This window comes from Melospiza melodia, chromosome 8 (genome assembly GCF_035770615.1).
Source record: "Melospiza melodia melodia isolate bMelMel2 chromosome 8, bMelMel2.pri, whole genome shotgun sequence".
NCBI lineage: Eukaryota > Metazoa > Chordata > Aves > Passeriformes > Passerellidae > Melospiza > Melospiza melodia.
The window spans coordinates 36,250,116-36,267,441 of NC_086201.1; the positions used below are offsets into that span (position 1 = coordinate 36,250,116).

The window sequence follows — 17,326 nt, forward strand, 5'->3', positions numbered from 1 at the left end:
ACTGTCCCTGGTCCCGCCTAGTGCTTGAGCCCATTTCCTTGGCCAGGCTGTTCTCTGTCCCCCCTAGTCCCTACCCCGGGCCCTTCCCGGTCCCGCTGTCCCGGTCCCGGTCCCCGCTCCCGCCAGAGCCCTCACGAATCGTGGGCGTGGCCTTCCTCAAGGGGGCGTGGCCATGGGCGTGGCCGCAGGGCGCTTTCCTCACCGCGGCGCGCCGCCTCTCCCGCTGGCGTCATCGCCGCGCGCCGCCGCCCTCCGCCATGTCCTTGTGGGTGTCCCGGCTGGGCCGGGCCGCGGCCGCCCGGGGCCGCTCCGCGCCGGACAGCGGCTCCATCCTGCTGAGGGTGAGTGCGGGCGGCTGGGTAGGGCTGTGTCCGGAGCGCTGTCCTGCTGGGGTGGGCGGGCAGCACAGCCCGCGGCCGGAGGTGCCTCTCCCCGGGGCTGGGAGCTGGGAGAGGCGGAGGAATGCGGGGCAGGGTGGAACAGAGGCCGGGGAGGGGAGTGCGGTGAGCTGCGGTGGCGGCTGTGGGCAGCGGTGCTGCGGGGAAAGGAGTGTTAGATAGGGATGGACGCCGCTGTGTGAGGGAGATCACTGCGCCGCTCGGAATGAGGTTTGTAGGAAGGCGCTCAGAAAGGCCCTGCCTTCACCTCATAGCTCTCAGGTGGGTCCCTCTTGCCACCTCTCAGAAATTGTGCAGTAGTTAAGGCTGGAAGCGGCGTCCGAGCTTTTCCCCACTAAGCCATGTTGAAATGAAGCTGTAACTCTCCTGAGAGCGAATTTAGTGTTATTACGTGCCCCAAACCACGCAAAATGCAAGCAAAACTCTAATGTGGGGTCTCTCTTGGGAGCTCTGGGTGTGATGTGTGTCTGGCCTTCAGAGTGGAAGTTGTTCCGTGTTTTCTGCCTTCTCAGCCTTTAATTTCATGAACAACTTCCCAGCCTAAGCACTGCTGCAGCTGCTCAGCTGAAATGACAGTGCCGAGGTTACTGAGCAACAATTCCTTGTATTAGATATATGAGTGTGTCCTGTGTGTGTCTTTAGCTAAAGAATCCCTCCAAATCTGCTGATTTCTGTGGGCTTTTCCTCCAGGCAAGAATCCACATCAGCCCTGAGCAGAGCCGGCAGTATGGGTGGCTGTCCTACATCCTGGGAGAAAAGACCACCAAGAAGTTCACAGAGCACAGCAAAGTCTTCACAGTGGAGGGGAATCTGTCTTCTGGGAAGGGCAAGCTGGCCAAGCAGTTGGCAGACAAACTGGGTACGAGTCACTGTGGCTGCTTCCCTGAGGGCTGACAGGGTTTGATGGTGGCTCTCGTGCAGAGGAAGCTCACCAGGGCAGCAGCTCCTGCCTGGGGAATGCTGGAGGGAGTGGAGAGGGTCTGTGGGTGGTGCTGGCGAGGCTTGTGGTGGGGATTTGTTGTGAGTGAGGCTTCAGTTCTGGTGGAGCCTGTGTGCTCCTGGAGAGCGTGGGTGTTCCGCGTGGATGTGCTTGGAGCGGCCCAGCTCTCCACGGGCTGGGGCAGAGCTCAGAGTTTGGGTTCTGCTGTGGTGGGCACAGGGGCTGGGGCTGTCTGGGAGCTGGGCAAAGAGCAGGAGCTGTGTGGAAGCTGGGCAAGGAGCTGGGGCTGTGTGGGAGCTGGGCAGGTGTCACTGCCTGGGGGGTCTCTGCACAAATTACCAACGGGACAGGGCTGCTGTGGAATGTGCCTTGAGCTGTTTTATTTTCCAGCATCAGTCTCATTCCATGGTTATGGCAATGGGAAGATGCCAGCAGCTCACAGCCCTGGCACCAGACCAAGAACTTCACGTTACAACTCACTTTAAAAGTTTTTTGACCAATCACACAAAGCAAAAGCACATCGTCAGTAGTTCTGTCCGACCACTAAGCACACGTACCTTCAGTCAAACAATATTGCTTATTTTGGATACAATACCTGCTTGTAAGCATTGAAACACAGTGGACAGAGCTCCATTATTAAGCTTAGAACTTCCTAATATCTCAGATATACTTTTCTGTAGCTTAATGAGTTATTCTAGCCAAGCATTAACACACAGACCCTTTTTCTATTTGTCCTTATTTTTTTACTTTTTACATAATTTTTCAGCCTACCAATCTCATGGCTACTGCTTAGCTCTCATCCCAGTTCTGCTGTCTCTGAGGCCTGCCTTTTGCAGCTTTCCCAAACCCCTCTGATTTTCTGGATTCCCACAGGCGACGAGCAGCTGTGCGCTCCTCAGCTGGAGAGGCGTTGGCTGCAAACAAACACAGCTCATTCCCGCTGTGGGTTCCTTTTCAGGAATGAAGCACTTCCCTGAGGCGGACATCCACTACCAGGACAGGCTCTCAGGGGATGGGCAGCTGCTGCCTGAGAGGTTCAGTGGTTTCTGCAGCCTGGAGAAGTTCTACAATGAGCCCAAGGCCCCCGACGGGCACTCGTACCGCCTGCAGTCGTGGCTCTTCGGCAGCCGCGTCCTGCAGTACGCCGACGCCCTGGAGCACCTGCTCAGCACAGGTTGGGCTCGGGGAGGGACTGTGGGGTTTGTGAGGCTTCCAGCATGAGGTGAGGGAGGAGAATCTGACCCCATGGTCTCAGAAGGCTGATGTCTTATTTTATGATATGATATTATATTAAAGGAATGTTATGTTAAAACTGTACTAAAAGAAAGAGGATACATCGGAAGGCTCAGCAGGAGTGAAAATGAAAGCTTGTGGCTGACTCAGAGTCTGACACAGGACTGTGATTGGTCATTAATTAAAAACAATTCACATATGTGACGGTGTTCACAGGGGCTTTTGGTTGAGGGAAGAGACAAGGATCTGACTCCATGTTTCAGAAGGCTTGATTTATTATTTTGTGATATATATTACATTAAAACTATATTAAAAGAATAGAAGAAAAGGTTTCATCAGAAGGCCAGATAAGAATAGAATAGCAAAGAGTGATAGCAAAGGCGTGTGGCTCGGGCTCTCTGTCTGAGCCAGCTAAGCTCTGATTGGTTATTAATTACAAACATCTAACGTGAGCTAATCAAAGATCCACCTGTTGCATTCCACAGCAGCAGATAATCAATGTTTACATTTTGTTCCTGAGGCCTCTCAGCTTCTCAAGAGGAAAAATCCTAAAGAAATGATTTTCCATAAAAGATGTCTGCGACACCCATGTTTGGATAAACAATCTCCAGACCACATTCTAGAGTAGCGAAACATGGAGAAGCTGAGGATTCTCATCTTCCCAGGAGAAGAAATCCTGGTGAAGGGATAGATGGTAGATCAGAGAAATTCCTGGTGTCTTGCAAACGTGGCATTGCAAGTACACTGTGTGGAAGGCAAGCTGGTTAACAGCAGGGATGATCTCCATGGAATTTCCCAGGAGTTTGGAGCGGCTGTTTGCCCACGCACTTGTCTGGAACTGTGGACATAGATGCAATAGATTTTTCAAGGAATACAACAGTAACCAAGGACCTTGCAGCTCCTTCTGTTCCAACCTGGAGCCTGTTCTCCCTTGCAGGGCAGGGCGTGGTGCTGGAGCGCTCTCCCTACAGCGACTTCGTGTTCCTGGAGGCCATGCTGAAGCAGGGATACGTGCACAAGAGATGTGAGTTCCTGCCACCACAGGGAAGCTGCTTGGCCATAATCTCTCACAAGTCTGGCAGTTAACTTTGCTTTAAAAAAGAAAAAAAACATTCCTGCTTGGAAGGAGGGGTTTCTTGAAGTGTTCGGTGTTCGAATGTTGCTGGGTTGAGCTGGTGTGGTTTTGGTGGCAGTGAGAGGACAGAAGATAAAGGGCATGAATTGAAATTCAAAGGGGAGTCAAACCCTGGAGCAATATCACCTGGGATCTCCCCCTTGGAGATACTTAGAGTGCTGTGGGTGGAGTTCTCAGCAGATTGGTTGAACTGGGTGATCTGGGGATGTTCCTCCCAACCTGAGGGATTTGCTTTGGGGTTATGGGCACTGAGCTCCTGCCTGTTCTTAGTAAATCTGTTCTTTGAGGTGGATGTCACTTTTCTGTACTGTCTCCTGTTTTTGCTGTTGGATTTAAGAGGTGTGTATTTGTTTTTTGCCACCTGCTCTAAGTTACTGGGTGACTTTGGGAGCTGATTATAATATGACCTGTGTCTGCATTGCTGAGACAGCAAAAGCCCAGCAACCCACAATTTAATACAAAATCCCAGTTTGGGTTGTACTGGAACCCTTAGGGAACAAACATCTTGATTTGAGCTACTGCTGCTTATTGTCTCTAAATGGTGGAGGAGAAGCTGAGATTCCTGTAAACCTGAGCCAGGAATAAAGTCCCTCTTTGATACAACTGGGTTGAGATTCTTAGATCTCAGTGCATGAAACTTCTCTGGAGATTAGTTTTTCTGTAAACTTCCTAAATTCTGTTTGAGGAAGAGCATTAAGCATGACCTTAACTTCCTCTGTGAGCCCAGAGGAAAAGCCTACAGATACAAACGTGGGGAATGTGATTTATTTGTGTTTTACACAGGCCTTGATCACTACAACGAGGTCAAGGAGATCAGCATTTCTGAGTTCCTGCCACCTCACTTGGTCATTTATGTGGATGTGCCTGTCCCAGACGTGCAGAAGAGAATTCAAGAGAAGGGCAAGGTAATTTGATCTCTGATTATTGCCTAATTATCTCTTTATTGTTACTTGTCTCTCACAATTGCTGCCTGCTAATGTCTGTGAGATCTGGGTGGTGGTGGTGACTCTGTGGGTATTCTCTTATGCTTGCATAAAAAAAAAAAAGGCAAAAAAAGAACTTTTTTGTGTGACTGCATCAATATGTTGTCATTTGTGGAATGAGAAATTGTTTTAAGAGCAGGTGAATTTTTATACCTGGCTGTGCAGCTGCCACTTGAAGAGCTGTGGGCAGGTGATGTGCTGCTTGCAATGCACTTTGAGGTGATTTATTTCCCATTCCTGAGTGCCAGGAGCCCAGCTGGGCTCCCTGGCTCCTGCTTCCCAGTTGACTGCTTCCTCACACCTCTGATGGGGTTCATCAGCAGGTTCACTTATCTCCCTGACATCCAGCAAATCACTGCTGGGTGACTGCCTTATTGAGCTGGTCTTGGCCCTGGAGAGCTGCAGGGTGCTTTTGGGGAATGACTAATCTGAGTAAGGTTTGTAATTTGGGGTTTTTTTTACCCTCTTTCTTTGATACTTAGGTGTGTGCTTGTGTTTGCAGATGTGTTGTGAGGATTCAGATATAACACAATTTGTCTTGCCTCGTTGAAAGGCTATGGGAAATGCAGTTTAACTCTGGAAAACGTGGTAGATTAAAAGATAGCTTTGATTTATTAGAAAAAAGTTCTCAGTTAAGAAGTTCTTCATGTATTGGGAGAGCCTGTGAGTTCTTAGCCCTTCTGAGCATGAAAATCAGTGGCATTTTTGAAACCTGTGGACAGAAATTGCTGATGTAACTTGTGCCTTTTTGGGTCAGTGGCAGTGCTGAGCTCTGTAGGAGTTGTTTGGGGAACACAGGGTAGATCAGAGAAATTCCTGGTGTTTTGCAAATGTGGATTTGCAAGTACACTGTGTGGAAGGCAAGCTGGTTAACAGCAGGGATGATCTCCATGGAATTTCCCAGGAGTTTGGAGTGGCTGTTTGCCCATGCACTTGTCTGAAGCTGTGGAGATAGAGAGGTGCAATTTTGGCCTCCTCGTGGAAAAGGTGGACTCAGACAATCTTCTCCTGTTTTCTGGGTGGCTTTTACAGCTCCCTGGAATGTGGAGTTAGCAGGGATGAATCAGTCCTTGGATAGCTGGGGGCTGCTCTAGAGTATTTCATGGCATGTAAGGAATTCCAAACACTCCAGATCACACTCTCAAATCTTTGGAACTTTCACTGATGTGCACGTGGTTCACTTGGATGTTTGGCTGCTTATCCCAGAGTGAGCCCTTTGGCAGGTGGTGGAGCAGACCTTGGGGTCTGTGCTGGTGGGAAAAGATAGAAATATAATTCCACAGCTTTTTCTGTTTGTTTCTTTGTAGCCATATGAGAAGAAGGTGTCTCCTTCCTATCTCCAGAGCATTGAGGATGCTTACAAGAAGACCTTCCTACCAGCAATGAGGTTAGCAAAGAAAAATGCTCTGCCTCTTAGGTCTTTGAGCAAAAATGGGTGCAAACCTTAAAATCTGTGCCAATATCAACAAATCATGTGAAGAAGCCCCTGTTGTGCTGCAGGGCACAGTAGTGTGCCCCAGTGAGGGGGTGCTGCAGTCACAGCATGAGAACTGAGTGGAGTTAACTTCTGCCAGCCCTGATGCCAGGAGCCTGATGCCAGTGCTGGAAGATGAAAATGGGTTCAGGAGTGGTGTGCACAATGCCGCAGCTATGGCTCTGTGTGTCTGCACAGCCTGAGGAGAGAGTGAGGCAATTCAAGCTTTTCTCAGGCTTTTTTGGAAGGCTTTAGGGCTTTTCTCTCCTCAGAAAGTCCTTTCGGTTGTCACAGAGTCCCGGAATGGTTTGGGTTGGAGGGACCTTGAAGCTCATCCAGTGCCACCCCTGCCATGGGCAGGGACACCTTCCACTGTCTCAGGTTGCTCCAAGCCCTCTTGGACACTGCCAGGGATCCAGGGGCAGCCACAGCTGCTCTGGGCACCCTGTGCCAGGGCCTCAGTGCCCTCCCAGGGGACAATTCCTTCCCAATATCCCCTCTAACCCTGCCCTGTGCCAGTGGGCAGCCATTCCCTGTGTCCTGTCTCTCATTGGTTTCCCCTGGCTTCCTCTATCTGGTAAGCAAAACCACGTGCCCTGTAAAGCTGGGATGAAACAGAGCCTCCCAGTTCTCCCAGTTCTTACAAAAGAGCTCTAGGAAAATTAAAACTGTTCCAAAATCTAAAAGCAGAATTGTGGTCCCTCATAATTCTGGGAGGGAAGCTCTCAACGGGTATCAGATGCATTAACTGTGAAATTGATTGTGAATGGGTTAACTGTGAAGCTGTGTTGTGGTGTGTGCAGAAGGCTGATATAAATCAGAGTGGATTCCCAGGTGCTTTGTAGCCTGCCAGTGTCCCCCTGTGCTTGCTCCATCTCCACAGGTGGGTCAGTGGGTGGCTCTGCCTGCTACTGAAGTGAGTAACTCGATGTTGAGCTTGTCACTCATGCAGGCAGGGCTGGGTGCTGTCACAGATGGCCAGTGGCCTCTCTGTGTGTCCCCACAGCCAGCACGTGGCTCTTGGAAGGGAAGGGGAAGCCTTGGGAATGTCATCCCCTGAGGGCAAAGTGCTACAGTCCCTGGTGGGAGCCAGCTGCTGCTGTTCTCTGGAGCACAGCCAGCCCTGTGTGCATCTCATGGTGCTCAGCCAGGCTGAACCTGCTGTGATTTCACCTCCTTGCCCTCTGTGTGGGCATGGGCAGTGCTCCTGGCAGGCAAACCTCAGCATCCTGGCAGGGTTTGGGCTCCCAGCAGCCTGGCACGCTGAGTGGGCTGTGTGGTGTTTTCTGAGACCCCCGTGGAAGGAGGGAATGATGAATCTGACTCCATGTTCTTAGAAGGCTAATTCATTATTTTATGATCTATGTTATATTAAAGAATGCTATACTAAAACTATATAAAGAGAAGAAAAAGGATACAGACAGAAGGCTGCAAGATACTACTGAAAACTCATGACTCCTCGGAGTCCAACACAGCTTGGCTGTTGTTGGCAAATAAGTCAAAACAATTCACATGCTGGATAAACAATCTCCAACCACATTCCAAAGCAGCAAAACACAGGAGAAGCAAATGAGATAATATTCTTTTCCTTTTTCTCTGAGCTTTCTCAGCTTCCCAGGAGAGAAATCCTGGGCAGAGAGATTTTTCAGGACATATGACTGTGACAGATCCGTGTCTCTGTGCCCTGGCTGTGGGGAGCTGGAAGTGTGTGAATCCAGCTCTGTGCACCTCAGGGTGGCTCTGTCTGGGGTAAATGCTGAGGCCACAGCTGCCTTTACTGTTTGTGTGCTGGCAGGGCTGCAGGGGCTGTGTTCATGCCCAGCTGTTACCTCTTACCCTGCCTAGTTTGATTCCCTGACTCCTGGTGATGCCCAAAGTCTGGTCCAAACAGGCTAGAAAGAGTTGTTATAGACTGCTGAGCAAACTCCTGCATGCTTTCCCTGTTGAAGTTTGTTTGCTTGCTCCTTGAAAAGCAGTTTGTTACTGGGGAAAACTCCTGTTATCTTGTGCTGTTCAACTGGAGCAGCCTGGTGCTGCCTAAAGTGGTTTACAGTGGGTTTTTGCTTTAAAATTGCTGCTTTCTTTCCAGTTGACTTGTTATGAATGTCTTTGATGTTTTTATGTTGGTGGTGAGATTTGTGAGCTGGGTGCTGTGGCAGGTTCTGCCTGGTGATTTGGAGCAGTGTTTGGGTTCTGTTTGCTTTTTCTCTTTTCCTGGAGCAGAGCCTTGAGATTGCTAATGTTCTCTTTCACATCCAGCACTGCTTCCACTGAGCAGCTGTTTTCTCTTGTGGAAAGCTCTGATAATCTGCAGAGTCACTGAGCAGCTGTTTTCTCTTAATGAAGCCCTGATAATCTGCAGAGTCAAATCAAGAGATATGGGATGAAGTGATTTGATGAGCATCCTTGAGGCAATTGCTGGTGAAGGTTGACCTCTCCCTTGGGCTGATATTGAGGAGAATCTCTTATTCCAGGTGCCTGCCCCATCCCTGGAAGTGTCCAAGGCCAGGTCCTGCAGGACCTGGAGCAACCTGGTGTGGTGGAAGGTGTCCTGGAACAGGATGAGCTTTAAGGTCCTGTCCCACCCAAACCATTCTGGGATTCTATGAGTTTCTCTCCATGCTCCTAAACTTTGCTGTGTGATGTTTGATTTCATGTCCACATTGGGCAGCTATTCCAGGGCCTTCCAGGTTTTCCAGCTGGAAACAGCTCTTGCTGAACATGTGAGGTGTGAAAGGTTCATGTAGGAGCTCCTGTTGTGGTTCTGCTCTGAAGGCAGCTGGCTGATTAAAAAAACCATCTTCTAACCAGGAAACATTGTCTTTTAAAAATGTTTTTACACTTACAGGCCATGCTGCCTGCATTTGTATTCATTCAGCTAGCTCAACCTGAGTAAATAGTGATAAATGAATGCGTTCTTCTCTTGAGGTGAATCACAGCTAGTCATGCACTTGCAAAAAAGAAAATCTACCACAGTTTTGGGTTGCACTGAAAATTTCACTTATTTTCAGGTAGATTGGGGCAGTTGTAATAGGGGCAAGTATCCACATTAATTAAATGAAAGCAAATTCATGTGTGTAGTTTTTGAATTTTTTTTTGCAGCTGAAGTTATGTTGATATCCAGACCATTTGCCCTTTAAAAGCAACTTTCCAGCAGCAAAGAAGGAGCTCACAGGTGCAACAGGAATTCTGTTGCAATAGCTAGGAGCCATCTAAAAAATTGCAATCATTCTGGTTCAGTGTTTATGCCTTTTAACTTCATTTCTGTTCCTTTTGGAGCTGGTGGGGAGGATGGGTAGAGCAGTTTTATCAGGGGAATTAAATGTCTGTGTTCTTTGCAGTGAGAGCTGTGAAATTCTGCAGTACACAGCAAGTGCAGCTGAGGATGTGGAGAAGGTGAGTTTTGCTTTTCTGGGAGTAAGTTTAAAATATTTCCCTTGGTTCAGTGAACTTTTTCCCTCATGGAGATTACTGGCAGGCTAACAGAAGCCTTTTGCTTGATCATTATTAACTTTCCTCTCTGTTGTTCCTTAGGGAAAGAGCACCAAAGTTTTTGAGACTCTGGACAGGTTTTGGGCCCTGTTTCCCATTTCAGTTCTAGGGATAGATGTCTGTTAAGAGCAGTAATATGATGTTGACTGGATAATAACAATCCTCCATGGAAGCTTGCCAAGGAATCATCCCCACTTGGGAGGAGGGAGAGCAGACTTGCACATGGGCTGTCTCCAAGGGCTTTTTGGGACTTCATCCTAGTGAGGTGGCATTTTTACCCTACTTGTACACAGTCCAAACTCCCTCTCTTGTGTTATGTGCAGTGTGATCTTGGCAGAGTGTTGAGTAATATATACATATGTGTGGTAGCCTGTGCCTCATTAAGCTTATTAGCATATTCAGAGCATGCATTTTAATATTTAACTGCCCCTTAACAGACTAGAACTACATTTTTGCCTGAAGTGTCCTTCAACATTCTGGTTATGACTGTGTGAAGCAGAAAATATTGATGAGGACTCCCCTGGTCCTAAAATTAACACTCCATTTTCCCCCATAGGTGCACTGCTGCTTGTCTCTAGGCCTTTTGTTCCCTTAATAAGGACAGGGTTGTGTGCCACATTCTGGGTCCTCTCCTGTTGTGGATGGATTTTTTTTTTATCATTATCATTAATCATTATTATTGTTATCATTAGTAACCTTTATTGTCAAGTGCAGGTTATCATCAATAACCTTTAATAAACCACACTCTGGGACAGTGTGGGTTTATACCCCTAAAAAAGGGCTGGTGGCTTCAGTGTGACAGCAGATAATAAATAGAAAAATTACACAAAAAATCAGGCTGATATGAACAAAAAAGCTGAGGTTGTGATGTGAATATAGAGAATATAGAGCAATTAATTTGCTTTTTCTGGGTAACAACATAGAAGCAAGGATAGGAGTTGAGGGCTGTGGTGTTTCAAGATGGATACTTGGTGAATGAAAGGAAAGTTGTGATGGGGGTTAAATGCCTGTTTTTTCCCTGTCCTTCTCTCTGGACACATCTCCAAGTGATCAGAATAAAGCTGGTTGTTTCCTCCTCAGATTGCTTTTGTAGTAAACCCCATTGCTAAAGATTTGATTTAATCCTTTCAATCAGGGTTTAAAGTCAGTTAAAGCTCTTATTGTTCAAGCAGTGGCTCTCCTGAGCTCAGCAATCTTTCCATTGCTCTAAATAGGCTCATCAGATGCACCAGTGGATCCTTAATTTGCTTGGACAAATCTGGACTTGGGGAAGGATTATTATTTGGAAGTTAAAGTATAATGCCACAGAATGATTAAGGTTGGAAAAGACCCTGTAAGATTATCCAGCCCATGATGTCATTGTTGGGTGTTGGTGGTAGATACTGATACTTGGAAGAATTCAGTTGTTTTTTCCCCTTTTTCTGCTCAGATTGCTTCCCTTTGGGATGACGCAGAAGAAATTTGGAAATAAGGGCTTTGGCTTGTAAGGTGTGTGTTCACACAGGTTGACAGAGAGCAGTGTTCATTAGCCCACTCCAGTCTGTTTGCTTAGGGATTTGGGAGCTGAATTTTTTTATGGCCTTAGAGTTTAATAACTTTTGGTTTGCTCGGAGCACACATACACAGCTTGGAAACGACTTTTTAAGTGTCCTAAAAAGGTCAGTTGGGGCTTCCTGTTGTAATTAACTTTGGTTGTGGTGGCTGAAGGGGTAATGAGTGCTGAAATGAGCTTCATTAGGATGTTTCACACTTGTTTAGCTTGAGGGTAAAACTGGGAATACAAAGTTAGCTGTATGTTTAATTTCTTTTAAAGCCTTGGATATTTGTTGATAATTCCTGGGGATTGGCAGGGCATTCCTTATTAATTAAGAATTTGTTCTTTTGTCCTGTTTGGGAAACTAATGCCATTGTTAAGGAGCTGCTGGGAGAGAGATCTTCTGATGTGATGTTAACAGTGAGCAAAACTAATTTGAATACAGATTCCTCTCCCCCTGTAGCATATTGTGAGCCTATTGTAGCAACTCTGATTAGTGCTGTGACCAGGTTCAGAGTTTCCAAAGCTTTGCTGTGGAGTGGAGAAGGAATTGCTTTTGTTCAGCTTGTCAATTAAATAATTCAAAGAAATAATGGCTGTTTGAACAAACTTAACTTACACCTCTTGTCCTGTTATCTTGGAGTTATGTTGTGCCTCAGAAGTGTTTATTCACTCATGTCCAAATAATTATTTCTTACCGTGAAAATTCTGCTAAGATCTTTATAGTCAGAGCTGCTTTGTAATAGCACTTGGTTATCATTTTTGAAGTGGTAATAGCTGGGATTTAGCATTTGCAGGGAATAATTGCCTTGCATTTAATGTAAAGAACTCAAGGATTTTTTTGTTGATCATTCTGTCACTTCATTGTGACATGTGCTCACCTGTCAATGGGTTGACAGTGTGCCATGAGGAATTTGGTCATGACCTCAGCTTTATCCTTCCCCCATGGAAAAGGTCCCTGGCAAGGGATGTTTGGAGCTGTAACAATCCACTCCTTCCCAGGTTGCTCCAAGGTGCCATCTCCACCTCATCAGGCACCTGAAGTGCATCTTCCTGACACTGGGGCTGAGCTTTCCCCTCAGCTCCAGGCAGCCAGGTGTGATAAGCAATTACCTCCTGGAGCAGCAAAGAGCTGTTTCCAAGTGGAGCCAGGCTGCAAGTGAAGCTCAAACCAGGGATTGATAAGTTTGGGGATGCTGAAGGAATGATTTGCTGAGCTGGCATTGTTTATTTGAAGGGTTCTGAGCTGTGAGTGTTACCTTTCCTTTCATGCATGGCTGGGTCCTGGTGGCTGGTGAAATCCTGAGCCCTTGGACTCCTCTCTGCAGCTCCTGAGTTTCCCAACCTGAAATGTGCCTTTGTTTCTGTGCTGTGACCCACACAGCACTGAGGCAGATGCCACACCTGCTCCCCTGCCTCAGAGAATGTGTTACTGGGAATAAAACTGACCAAACTTTATTTTTGTAACAAAAAGGAGTTAAATTTAGACTTAGCTCCATTTCCTCCTCGTTCTCCCTCAGGGGTGAGCTTGTACCTTCTTGGCTTTTCAGCCCCAGTTGGCAGGTTGAGGAAGAATGGCTTGGATCTGGTAAGAATTTGGCAGCAAGGCACCTCTCTGCCAGTGGATTCCCTGCCATCCAGAGCTGAAAACAGCACAGTGTGTGCCCAGTGCTCCTGGCAGGGTTGCAGCCTCCAGGAGTAGGACTGGGAGATGATAATGTTGTCTCTAGACATTGACCTTGTTACCACAGCTTCGGCAGTGAAGCCTTCTTCATTTGTTTAATAACCTGTTCTGATTATTTCATTGATTTTTTTTTCACCCCTTAGTGAGCTTTCTTTTCTGATTCCAGGTCGTTGAAGACATTGAGTACCTGAAGTTTGACAAGGGGCCATGGGAGGAGCAAGATGATGTTTCTTTCCATCACTTGAGACTTTTGTAAGTGTGACTTGTGTAAGATGTCATCCATCCACTGAGCAATCAGATCCCAGGGAAAATCGTCAAAACCATGAGTTTTTAAAAGTGGGGTTACATTTTGTAATATTGGTGCTTGCACTGGATTGTGGTGTAGCATTTTTGCTGTTGATTGTTGAGACAAGAAGCTCCAGACAAGTTTAGGAGTGGTTTTTGTCAAAGATTCTTCTGTGCCCAGTTGGAAGAGATCAGACTCAGACACTGGAAAATGACTTGTTGGAATAGAGTTTAATTTGATTTTAATAATTCTTTGCAAATGCATCATGTTGAATTTTTTTTATATAAAATACAAAGATGTGTATAAACAATATAGCTGCACTTTTAAGGCTGTTAATGCCAGAAGTGAGACAGGCTCCCCATTTTGCTGCAACTTCATCTCCATATTGAATGTGCAGGTGGAAATTTCTGTGTAGTTATATTTTTAAAACAAAACGTGAGAGTTATTTTCATTATTTCCTGGTCATCTCACAGGTTAATAGAAACACAGATTTTAAATTGAGTATGTGCCCTTAAGTTTGTGTCTTTGTGACAGGCATCAGAGAAGCAAGTTAAACTTTTTTTTTCAGAATTGTGATATTTCTTGCATTTTACTTTTCTGTGCTATTACTTTAAATAACTCCTAAAAATAGAGATAATGCTCCTATTGTATGGTTTTTCTATCAAGGAATGAAGCTAGATTGCAGAAGAGCAGTGCTGGGTGGTGTCTGAGAGGAGCAAGTCATGATTTGGGTGCATTTTATGGGTCAAAGATGAGGTTTTTCTGTAGTAGGATGACATCTGGTGAATTAGGCCCTAAAAAATGATCACAATCAGACTTCCTTTGAAAGAAGAAATAAGTTGCTTGTTTTCCTGTAGCTCCACACTACTACTGCAGGTATTAGGAAAGAATTATTAATTGTGATGAGTAGGAGGGAGTTGAAAGAAACCTTACAATTAGAGCAGTGTGTTAAGATACTGTATGAAAATTCTATTTCACAGTTGTAGAAGGGAATAAATTGCTTTAAGGACTCAATTTTTCATTAAACCTTGGAGGAGGGTGAGTCTCCTGCCCAAGGCTCTTGTCACTGAAGGTAATAAGAAATTATTTATTCCTTTGGCAAAAACATGGCTGTCGCAGACATCTTTTATGAAAAATCCTTTCCTTAGGATTTTTCCTCCTGAGAAGCCTCAGGAACAAAATGTAAACATTGATTATCTGCTGCTGTGGAATGCAACAGGTGGATCTTTGATTAGCTCATGTTAGATGTTTGTAATTAATAACTAATCAGAGCTTAGCTGGCTCAGACAGAGAGTCCAAGCCACAAACCTTTGTTATAATTCATTGCTATTCTATTCTTAGCTAGCCTTCTGATGAAATCCTTTCTTCTATTCTTTTAGTATAGTTTTAATGTAATATGTATCATGAAATAATAAATCAGCCTTCTGAAACATGGAATCAGATCCTCATCTCTTCCCTCATCCAAGAACCCCTGTGAACACTGTCACACATGGGGTTGTTTCAAGATCCCACAGTGCCATAAACTGGTTATTTAAACCACAGACTCATAAAATATCCTGTGTGGAAGGGACCTACACTGAGCATTGATCCCAGCTCCTGCAGTTTGCTTTTGAATCTTTTTTTGTGCTGGGCTGCCAGAGCATGAATAAAGGGGTGACAGCACGTCCTGTGCCAATCTTGAGCTCCTGCTTTGCTCAGCAGAGTGAGGGAATCCTGGACAGTGTCTTGGGCAGCCTGGGAAGAGCCTCTTAGCACAGGTGTGTGTTTGGACCTGCTCTTTCCCCATGGTAACCCCAGAGGGGCAGGGAGCCTGCTGCAGGCCAGCTGTGCTGGATTCAATGCCCAGCCCAGGTGTGGGTCCATGAGCCCTAAAGGTGATGCTTGTCTCCCTTTTTCCAATGCCCAGGGAGCCTGTGATCCCCTCAGATGGGCAGGTATCCCGAGCCCGTGTGCATTGTTCCTTTGGAAAGGGCTGTTCCTGCAGGCTCCTGTGGTCCCTGCAGATGGGCAGGTGTCCTGAGCCCACGTGCATTGTTCCTTTGGAAAGGGCTTTTCCTGCAGGCTCCCGGTGTGCAGGCACACGCTGCCCTCTCCTGGGTGTTCCTGGCCGGCTCCAGCAGCCATTTAGGATCGTTTAGGTTGGAAAAGCCCTCTGACATCATGGAGTTCACCATTCTCCCAGCGCTGCCGAGCCCATGTCCCCAAGTGCCACACCCACACGGCTCTGGAGCACTTCCAAGGACAGTGATTCCACCACTGCCTGTTCCAATGCCTGGCCACCCTTCCAGTGAGGAGATTGCCCCTGTAACAGTGTTCACAGGGGTCTCAGGATGAGGGGAGAGATGAGAATGTTGACTCCATGTTTCAGAAGGCTCGAGCTATTATTTTATGATATATATTACATTAAAACTATACTAAAAGAATAGAAGAAAAGGTTTCATCGGAAGGCTGGCTAAGAATAGGAAAAGAGAGAATAACAAAGGCTTGTGTCTTGGACAGAGAGTCTGAGCCAGCTGACTGTGATTGGCCATTAATTAGAAACAACAGCATGAGACCAGTCACAGATCCACCTGTTGCATTCCACAGCAGCAGATAATCAATGTTTACATTTTGTTCCTGAGGCCTCTCATCTTGTCAGGAGGAAAAAATCCTAAGGAAAGGATTTGCCATAGAATGTGACATTCCCCTAATACCTAATCCAAGTTCTGCCCTGCTTGGTTTGCCATCTGCAGTTGCTTCCTTTGCTGACCTGTCAGCCCTGCTGTTCTCTTCCAGCCTCAGCTTGTACCAGTGTGTCTGGGGGACAGGGCTGGGTGAGCAGGGCTGAGGAGAACTTTTAATTGCACATGTATAGGGTGTAATGCATGGAAACCCCAGCAGGGCCTCTGAGTGTTTAATGCAGCTAATCAAACTGGTGAGCCCAGCCCATGGGCAATCAGTGGCAAAATGATCTCTCTTCTCTCCCTGCTTGCCCTTACTGCTCTCCCTTGCCCTGACAGCGTGGCTGTGGGATCTTGGGAACAGGTTAAATAGGGCTGCATTTGTGGCTTTGGAGCTGGAGGTGTGTTCCAGAGGATGTTCTTCACATCTTCCCTTCCTCTCCAGCTGCCTAGTCCAACAGAAACCATTCTGGCTTTTTAAATGTCTCAGGGAGCTCCTCTGCTGCCACTGCGCTGTCTCAGGCATGTTTTTTATCTGGGCCCTCCCCAGTGACATTTGTCTGTCTGCACATATGGCAGAATAAATGCATTTGGGAGGAGGAGCTGCAGGCTGGGTGGCCTTGCCTGTGTTTCTGATCAGCTCCTGGGGGAGAACTTGCTATGCTTGTTGCCTCAGACAACTAAAGCTGATCTGTCCCTGCAGCTCCTTCAGAACCTGGCAGCTCTGCTCCCCAGTGTGCCTGTGCCTGGCTAAGGGAAGAAGTGTCCCTGTTTAAATGGCTGATTGCCAACAGCAGGACTAGAGAGGCTTCCAGGAGATGTGTTGGACCTGGCTTGGAAACTTCTGTCGTGGAGATTCCAAAAGTCTCATGAACTATTAATTGTGATGGTGCTCACAGGGGTCTTAGGGTGAGGGAAGAGATGAGGATCTGACTCCATGTTTCAGAAGGCTTGATTTATTATTTTATGACATATATTATATTAAAACTATACTAAAAGAATAGAAGAAAGGATTTCATCAGAAGGCTAGGCTAAGAATAGAAAAAGAAGGAATGATAACAAAGGTTTGTGGCTTGGACTCTCTGTCTGAGCCAGCTGACTGTGATTGGCCATTAATTACAAACATCCAACATGGGCCAATCACAGATGCACCTGTTGCATTCCACAGCAGCAGATAATCATTGTTTACATTTTGTTCCTGAGGCCTCTCAGGAGGAAAAATCCTAAGGAAAGGATTTTTCATAAAAGATGTCTGTGACAATGAATTGTGGAACTTCTGGTGCTAGAAGCTGTTTTCTTTAGCACCCTGGTTCTCTCTTCACCATAAAATCACAGAATGGTTTGGGTTGAAAGGGGACCTTAAAGCCCATCTCACCTGTCCCCCTGCCATGGGCAGGGACACCTTCCACTATCCCAGCTGCTCCAAGCCCTGTCCACCCCATCTTTTTGCTGCAGTTAAAACACTTATTTTGTGATTTCTGCTTTGCAGTGGCTTTTCTAGGTCTGA

General features: G+C 46.6%; 1 protein-coding gene across 1 annotated transcript in view; it reads left to right on the forward strand.

Moving 5' to 3' along the window:
- The first annotated feature begins 246 nt into the window (after nt 1-246).
- The window catches only part of NDUFA10 (NADH:ubiquinone oxidoreductase subunit A10), a 29,656-nt gene continuing 12,576 nt past the window's right edge, over nt 247-17,326 (forward strand). The window contains exons 1-8 of the mRNA XM_063162695.1: nt 247-341; nt 1,089-1,257; nt 2,297-2,512; nt 3,509-3,595; nt 4,490-4,611; nt 5,997-6,076; nt 9,505-9,559; nt 13,040-13,125. Coding sequence (XP_063018765.1) covers nt 258-341; nt 1,089-1,257; nt 2,297-2,512; nt 3,509-3,595; nt 4,490-4,611; nt 5,997-6,076; nt 9,505-9,559; nt 13,040-13,125 — 899 coding nt within the window. The 5' untranslated portion in view covers nt 247-257. The remainder of the gene's footprint in view (nt 342-1,088; nt 1,258-2,296; nt 2,513-3,508; nt 3,596-4,489; nt 4,612-5,996; nt 6,077-9,504; nt 9,560-13,039; nt 13,126-17,326) is intronic.